General features: G+C 41.9%; 1 protein-coding gene and 1 pseudogene across 1 annotated transcript; both read left to right on the top strand.

Annotated features, from left to right (window-relative positions):
* Positions 1 to 1,150: 1,150 nt before the first annotated feature.
* On the top strand, positions 1,151 to 2,641 carry LOC130521061 (trace amine-associated receptor 13c-like). Its single transcript, XM_057024713.1, has 2 exons — positions 1,151 to 1,314; positions 1,495 to 2,641. Exons 1-2 carry the CDS (start codon positions 1,151 to 1,153, stop codon positions 2,267 to 2,269), a joined length of 939 nt encoding a protein of 312 aa, XP_056880693.1. The 3' UTR covers positions 2,270 to 2,641.
* Positions 2,642 to 6,894: 4,253 nt separating this feature from the next.
* LOC130521060 (trace amine-associated receptor 13c-like) lies at positions 6,895 to 7,995 on the top strand (annotated as a pseudogene).
* The last annotated feature ends 413 nt before the right edge of the window (positions 7,996 to 8,408 follow it).

An 8,408-nucleotide genomic window follows, 5' to 3' on the forward strand; every position in this document is an offset into this window, starting at 1 on the left:
TCAGGGGTCCCTCTATATGAGCCTGGTCCTGCTCAAGGTTTCTTCCTGTTAAAGGGGAGTTTTTCCTTGCCACCGTTGCTTGTTGGGGGTCAGGCCCTGGGATTCTATAAAGTGCCTTGAAACAATTTTGATTGTAACAGATGCTATATAAATAAAGATTGGTTGGTTGGTGGTTGGTTGGTTGGTGGTCGGGTCGGGTCGGTCGGTCGGAATCGGTCTTGGTGTCAAGAGGCAACAACATCTGGTGTCAAGAGGCGAAACGAACTGCTCTTTAAAACTGCAGAGACAATCGACCCAAAAGAGAAAAAAGAAACAGGATCAAAAATGCAAACACAGACAAACACATCCGTGAAATGTTTGGATTTTCCCAAAAGAGCTGACAAAAAGATGGGAAATCTAACTGAGAAATCCAAGATGAAAAGTCCAACTTCAAAAAATTGTCAAGAAAAATGAGCTAAGCATTACCAAAGACAATCAACAACAATCTGGTGACAGGAGGCGAAACAAACTGCTCTTTAAAGCTGCAGATCCAATCGACCCAGAAGAGCTACAGTGTGGTGCTGTTTCAGACCTGCCTGCCTTTGAATGGGGAACGAATAGGAAAAAACACAAAAAAGACACTCAATCAATAACTTGAAGTCACTATATGTGTGTCTCATATAGATAATGTTAATGTATAATATAAACAGAAATTGTAAATTGCACCAAAGTAGGGACAAGATTGGTACATCTGGAAAATAAAAATTGAATCCACCAAATAAAAGGTTGATAAAGACATCTTAATTCTCTTTTTATTCACCATCTATTAAAATACTGTTATGAATCATTTACAGTCTCCTAATTGAAAGCATATTGCCGAAAATTTTCATTTATGAAGGCTGGACAAACTACAGAAATCTGGTTTGCACCAAGGGGAATTTGTAAAATCACAGTCTAGAAATTGTGGCTGCTTTATTCCCAGAGTATTAGGTTGACCGGGTGATAGACAGCCACTTTGTAGGATGGTTGCAAAGAAAGGAGAGAGGGTGGGAGGGCAAAAACAGAGATGATAATGAAGACGACAGTAAAGATAAATATTACATCTGAGGATACCTAAACAGCTGCTGTATCTCAGCAGTGATCTCTCCACAGCAACACTCTGTTGACGGTGATGTCACTGGAAGACGGAGATGGCTACATCTCTCCATTCAACACCTCCTGCAGACTCATGTCTGATGCTTGGAAATCCACTCTCATCAGTGCAGCTCTGGTCTGCCTTGCTCCGCTCACTGTGGTGCTCAATTTAGTAGTTGTTGTCTCCATTTCTCATTTCAGGCAAAGACACTCTCTTGAATTATAAGTTGTGTTAGTACAGCTAAATTCTGGTTGTTTTTTTTACCAGTCAAGTAGCATAGATATGTGATAACATATTTCTTGTTTTCTTTGTAGATTTGTGATTTGAGTTGTAGATATTAACAATGATATCTGTCTTTAAAGTTTATCCTTATCCTTTAGGCATTTCCAGACCACCACCAATATCATCCTGCTCTCCATGGCAGTGTCTGACCTTCTGGTGGGCCTTGCCATGATGCCGCTCATGATCATCACCCTGGATTTCTGTTGGTGCATCAATTCATTTTTGTGCTTTTTTTTCCACCTTTTGGGCTTTGTCCTCACCTCTGCCTCTGTTGGGAACATGGTGCTGATATCAGTAGATCGTTATGTGGCCATTTGTTACCCTCTGCGTTATTCCTCCATCAAACCAAATACAGTTAAAATCTGTGTGTCTGTGTGTTGGACCAGTTCTATTATCTACAATCTCATACTTCTAAAAGATAACCTTTTACACCTTGATTCCAGTTCTTGCTACAAGAAATGCCCCCTTTTATTAAATGACATTTTGGCAATTGTAGATGTAGTCATCACATTTTATGTCCCTCTAACTGTAATTATAGTTCTCTATGCCAGAGTGTTTGTGGTGGCTGTCACACAGGCACGTGCCATGCGGTCTCAGGTTTCAACAACCGGGTCAAAAACTGAGAGTGCAATGAAATCAGAATTGAGAGCTGCGAGAACACTCGGAATTGTCATTCTCTTTTTCTTAATGTGTTTTTTCCCATATTATATTTCATCTTTAATTGGACAAGGCATGAATATTGAAGTTTCAACAGTTCAACTTTTGCTGTTCTATTGTAATTCTACAATAAATCCTATCATCTATGCTTTTTTCTATCCCTGGTTTAGAAAGACGGTTAAACTGCTCCTGAACTGCAAATTCTGTAAACTGTGAGCAGGAGTATGTAGATGAGAGCATATAGGCTGGCACATGTTTGTAACTTTTGTGGTGGTGAAAAATGAACAGTTCAAAAGCTCAAAGAGAGAGGATAAATGATTCTCATAAATAATTATTTTAAATCCGTGGCTCTAGTGTTTGTGATTCCATGGTGTTTCACACAGATCTTTGCTGATTATGACTCAATACTGTTTGTAACAAACATCTTCTCATGTGTTTTAAAAATGAAACTGATTTGTTGAATGAAGGCAACATTGGAACCTGGAGTGTTGTTTATCTAGGCTGTACAACAGGCTACACCCCGGACCTGTCACCTGCACATCACAGTGTTCCTGGAATACTGTCATTTGTAAAAATTTCAATGCTATATTCAACCACGCTGATTCTTTTGTTAATGTCAAATATATGTCAAATAAAGTTGCATTTCTGTATTAAAAATAAGATAAAGATGTTGTATGTTTTAGCTTTATTCCCCTTTCTTTGCTTTTAGTATAAACGTCACTAGATTGTTTTTCAATTTCTTGAATGTGTGTTGAGATTAATCATGATCAAAACATCAGTGAATGATCATGAATGAACATGAATGATCTTACAAACTAATGTCTTAAACAACCTCGTTCGTTAGGTTGAAAAGAGTAATCATGATCAGTGAGAAGTGGGCAGTGGGATGTCCTTGTCCATCAAGATTGTACACTTGTCATGCACCTAAATGTTTTTTGTCATACACCCAGTTGTGATTGCTGCACCATAATGAGATGGGAATCAAGTCAAATGAAATAAAATTTGTCAATTCATACTGAGACATTTATTGGGGCTTTTTCCAGCATAGGTTTTTGAAATATAATTTACATGACTCCCACCCTCAACTAAGATTGGACCGATTACATTTTTACTGTTAAATTATTTACTTAAAGAGGAGTCTAATTTTGTCTTATACAGTAAAGTTAGTGTTCATATTTAAATTTATTTAAAGAGACAAGAGGTCTACATTTTGGATTTTTGATTAAGGATCAGTGTGGAAGTCTTACAACAGGTGAAACTAGAAACTGGACCCAAAATGCAGACACATGTCAGGCAGCAGACGAGAACCCAAATGCGACACCAGAGTTCGACTGAACCCAGCTTTATTGTCAGAAACAGACAACAGACAGGATTCACCGGGGAGCCGGCGGAATAGAATAGTCGGGGCAGGCAGAGTCGAGACCAGGCAGAAGGCAGACAGAACCGACAGAATATTCAGGAACAGGCAAGGTCGGAACCGGGCAGGCAGGCATGCAAACAGGAAAACGCTGGAAAGTCATCAGAACCACAAACGACGATCTGGCAGGAAGGCAACGTAACTCCGGGAACTAAGAAGGGAGCTCGTTATGTTCCTGATTTGTCACAGGTGCGCCAGGTGAACTAGGACTCACGGGCGGGATTGCCCGCAGCTGTGACAGACACAGGCAATCCCAACCATAAAAAGGTTTAATTTTCTGAAAGAAAATGACAAAAAAGGTAAAGTTGCAATAGGCGGCCAATGTGCAGGTGAGCGGGGCTGATCTGAGCAGCACTAAGAAGGGAACTGCAAAATATGAACACAAGACAAAGGTGAGGTAGGTTAAAAACTCAACAAGAAAACGGACTAGCAAAACTACAACCTTAAAATATTATCACAAAAAGGGAGCCAAGCATGACCACAGAGGTTCAATAATGATCTGGCAATGAAAGGAGAAACAAGTCACTCTTTAAAGGTGCAGATCCAATCAACCCATATATGCTGCAGGTCAGTGAGGTGCTGCTTCAGACCTGCCTGCCAGAGAATGAGGGAACAAGATAAAAACAAAATACACTGAATGGCATTGCTCTCCTCCAACAAACGCCTCCAGGTGACTACTTATTCTTGTCTGAATGGTCTGTGTAAACGACCTGGATCAAGTCAGGATCCAGAATAAAAGTGCATGGCACCCATCAGTGCCCCTCAGGACCATAACCCTCACAGTCCACCAAGTATATGCCCCGGTGGCAGACGTCAACAAGACGTTGAACAGAGTAGACAGGGTCATTAAGAATGAGGCGGGGAGAGGGGGTTCAGAAGGAGGGCACAAGTCACTCATGACAACTGGCTTATTTTGAGACACATAGAATGTAGACTGGATCTTCATGTTGTCTGGAAGTGTGACTGTCGTTGTGGCAATTAAACTCTTGATGGGAAAATGGGTCAATGAATGTAGGAGAGAGTTTCCATGATTGTACTTCTATACTGAATGTATGGCTAAATTTGCTTCCTGTGTAGGTAGCAGCAGAGGCTGTTACCCAAGGAAGACCTCAAAGGATTGAGACCAGTCGCTGCCCAGGTAAGCATGTTGTGAGTGTACTCCACCCAGAGAAGGTGGACACTCCAGCTGATGGGATTAGAGGCAGTCAGACAGCTCAAGGAAGTGTTCAACACCTGGTTAGCTCACTCATACTGCCCATTGGATTGGGGATGGAAACCAGAGTTGAGGTTTACCAAGGTGCTGAGAGCCTTGCAAAATACCCTCCAAACCCAAATTGTGGTCTCCAGTCAGTTGAGACAGATCCCATGCACGCGTACCGCTGATCAGCTGTCTCAAGAGCTGCGGGGAGCTTGGGTAAGGCAATGAATGTGCAGCCTTTGAAAATCTGTCCACGAGTGTCAGAATGGTTGTGTTACCTATGGACGGGGTGAGTCCCATGACAAAATCCAGGGCAATGTGGGACCAAGGGAAGGAGAGTGGTTGATGCACACCGGCTGGTGGATGGTGGGAGGCCTTGTTATGGGCATAGGTGGTGGAGGCAGCAACAAATTCCCAAGTGTCTGCTCCCGTTGGCCACCGGAAATATTTCCATAGCAAGATTAAAGTCTGTTGCAAACTGGGGTGACAGCCAAAATGGTGTGTGCCCACTGCAGCACCTGCGACAATACAGACTGAAGAAAGGACAAACAATTAGAAAGGCCATCACCTGGATCTGGCTCATGCTGCAGTGCTTCTTTTATTCTCCGATGCTCCAGGTGAGTGCCACCGCAACCCAACTGCCACGGACGATGGTGTCTGATGGTAACCATGGCAGTAACATCTACATCCTCTGAGGTATAAAGGTGGAGTACTGCATCTGGTTTGGTGTTCTTGGAAACAAGACAGTAGGTGATGGTGAAATTAAACTGGCTGAACAAAAGGGCCTAAGAACCTGACAAGATTTCAGTTTACTTGTCGACTGATTGAACACTAAATTCCTATGGTCTGTGCATACCACAAAGGGTTGCTCGGACCCATCTAACCAGTGCCTCCACTCCACCAGAGCCAACTTGACTGCTAGCAACTTCTAGTCGCCCACATTATAATTACACTTTGAGGGAGAGAGGCGCCTTGAGAAGAAGGCAAAGGGATGAAATTTCCTGTCTTGTCCTGAGTGCTGAGATAATATAGCTCGACCCCACTGTCAGAAGCATTGACTTCTAGCCTTGGGGAAGAGTTAGGTTAAGGTATCTGACTCACCAGTGTCCCCAAACTCACTGGTGAGGCCGGTTCCTTGACCCCATGGTTTCCTCTCCTCCTGCTTCCCCCCCCTTAGTCATCTAAAGGTATCGCATTCATAGCTGTATGCTGACCTACTGACCTGTTACCCCGCTGACCCACTCAACTCAACTCTACTGGCAGCTTATTTCAATTAATACAATGTATGTATTTCTACTGTATGTTCTCTACCTATTCTCTCCTCTACCTGTCCTCCCCCTTCTCCTCTCTCTCTACCCAGCCGGCCATCAGGAGGGTCCCTCTATATGAGCCTGGTCCTGCTTAAGGTTTCTTCCTGTTAAAGGGTAGTTTTTCCTTGCCACTGTTGCTTGTTTGGGGTCAGGCCCTGGGATACTGTAAAGCGCCTTGAAACAATTTTGATTGTAACAGATGCTATATAAATAAAGATTGGTTGGTTGGTTGGTTGGTTGGGTGGGTGAGTGTTCGGTCGGTCGGTCAACAGCAATCTAGTGACAAGAAGCTAAATGAACTGCTCTTTAAGACTGCAGACCCAGTCGACCCAGAAGAGCTACAGTGAGGTGCTGTTTCAGACCTGCCTGCCTTTGAATGGGGAACGAACAGGTGAAAAGAAACAAAAATACATTAAATCAACAACAGGAAGTCACTCTCTGTGTGTCTCGTGTAGATAATATTAATATATAATATAAACAGAAATTGTAAATTGCACCAAAGTAGGGACAAGATCGGTGCATCTGGAAAAGAAAAATTGAATCCACCACATAAAAGGCTGTCAAGAGGTTGATAAAGACATCCCAATTCTCTTTTTCTTCCCCAGCTATCAAACTGTTGTTGTGAATAATTTACAGTCTCCTAATTGAAAGCATATTTGCAAACCTTTGCATTTATGATGTGTATGAAGGCTGTAAAAACTTGTAAAATCACAGTCTAGAAATTGTGGCTGCTGTATTCACAGTGTATTAGGTTGACCAACTGATGCATCACTTGGTCAACCTATGGTTGCAACCATGGTTGCAAGAAAGGAGAGAGGGTGGGAGGGCAAAAACAGAGATGATAATGAAGGCGGCAGTAAAGATAAATATTCCATCTGAGGGTACCTCACTTCACAGCAACACTGTGACACCAGTGATGTCACTGGAAGACGGAGATGGCTCCATCTCTCCATTCAACACCTCCTGCAGACTCATGTCTGATGCTTGGAAATCCACTCTCATCAGTGCAGCTCTGGTCTGCCTTGCTCCTCTCACTGTGGTGCTCAATTTAGTAGTTGTTGTCTCCATTTCTAATTTCAGGCAAAGACACTCTATTGAATTATAAGTTGCATTAGTATTTTTATATTTTGGTTGATTTGCACCTTTAAAGTAGCAGAGATATTTCTAACATATAACGTAACATATTTCTTGCAGTTTTCTCTGTAGATGTGTGATTTGAGTTGGAGATATTGACAATGATCTCTGTCTTTAGGCATTTCCAGACCACCACCAATCTCATCCTGCTCTCCATGGCAGTGTCTGACCTTCTGGTGGGCCTTGCTGTGATGCCACTCATGATCGCCACACTGGATTCCTGTCGGTGCATCAGTACATTATATGCTTTTTTTCCCACCTGTTAAGCTTTGTCCTCACCTCTGCCTCTGTTGGGAACATGTTGCTGATATCAGTAGATCGTTATGTGGCCATTTGTTACCCTCTGCGTTATTCCTCCATCAAACCAAGTACAGTTAAAATCTGTGTGTCTGTGTGTTGGATCAGTTCTATTATCTACAATCTCATACTTCTAAAAGATAACCTTTTACACCTTGATTTTTCCAGTTCCTGCAACAAAAAATGCCCTCTTTTCATAAATTACATTTTAGGTATTGCAGATATAATTATCACATTTTATGGCCCTCTAACTGTGATTATAGTTCTCTATGCCAGAGTGTTTGTGGTGGCTGTCACACAGGCACGTGCCATGCGGTCTCAGGTTTCAACGGCCGGGTCAAAAACTGTGAGTTCAATGAAATCAGAGTTGAGAGCTGCTAGAACACTCGGGATAATCATTCTTTTTTTCCTCATCTGTTTTTTCCCCTATTATATTTCTGCTTTGATATTACAAGAAAGTAATGAAGATTTAACAGGTTATATTATTCTGTTCTATTGTAATTCTACAATAAATCCTATTGTCTATGCTTTTTTTTTTACCCCTGGTTCAGAAACTCAGTTAAACTCATTGTCAGCTGCAAATTCTGTAAACGATGCCCAGGAGTAGATAAGCAATTGAAAACGACTCGTTTTCTCATTCAAATTATGTCATCATAATGTAAATATAAAATGTTTTTCAGTATACAGATATACAGACGCAAATGGCTGGATCAGTTACATTAAGTCAAGGCTACAGATTGTCTTCTTTTATTTTGTTAGATGTGCAAAAGTTGTAAAGACCATAGCTACAAAAATAGTTTATAGTCTATCTATAGTTGTGGATTGCAGTAAAACATTCAGCTTGTTTAAAAAGCCAAAAGGTGCCGGTGTTGCTATGGATGGATGCTGAGTTCTAACACGTGACGTGAGACCCTGGTCAGCTCTATTCAAAGTTCCCATGGCTAATCCTGGACTGGCTGCACGCTGACCTGTGATATCTCTTGTAGGGATGCTCTCTCC

The sequence above is a fragment of the Takifugu flavidus genome, unplaced genomic scaffold (assembly GCF_003711565.1).
Source record: "Takifugu flavidus isolate HTHZ2018 unplaced genomic scaffold, ASM371156v2 ctg667, whole genome shotgun sequence".
Classification (NCBI taxonomy): Eukaryota; Metazoa; Chordata; class Actinopteri; order Tetraodontiformes; family Tetraodontidae; genus Takifugu; species Takifugu flavidus.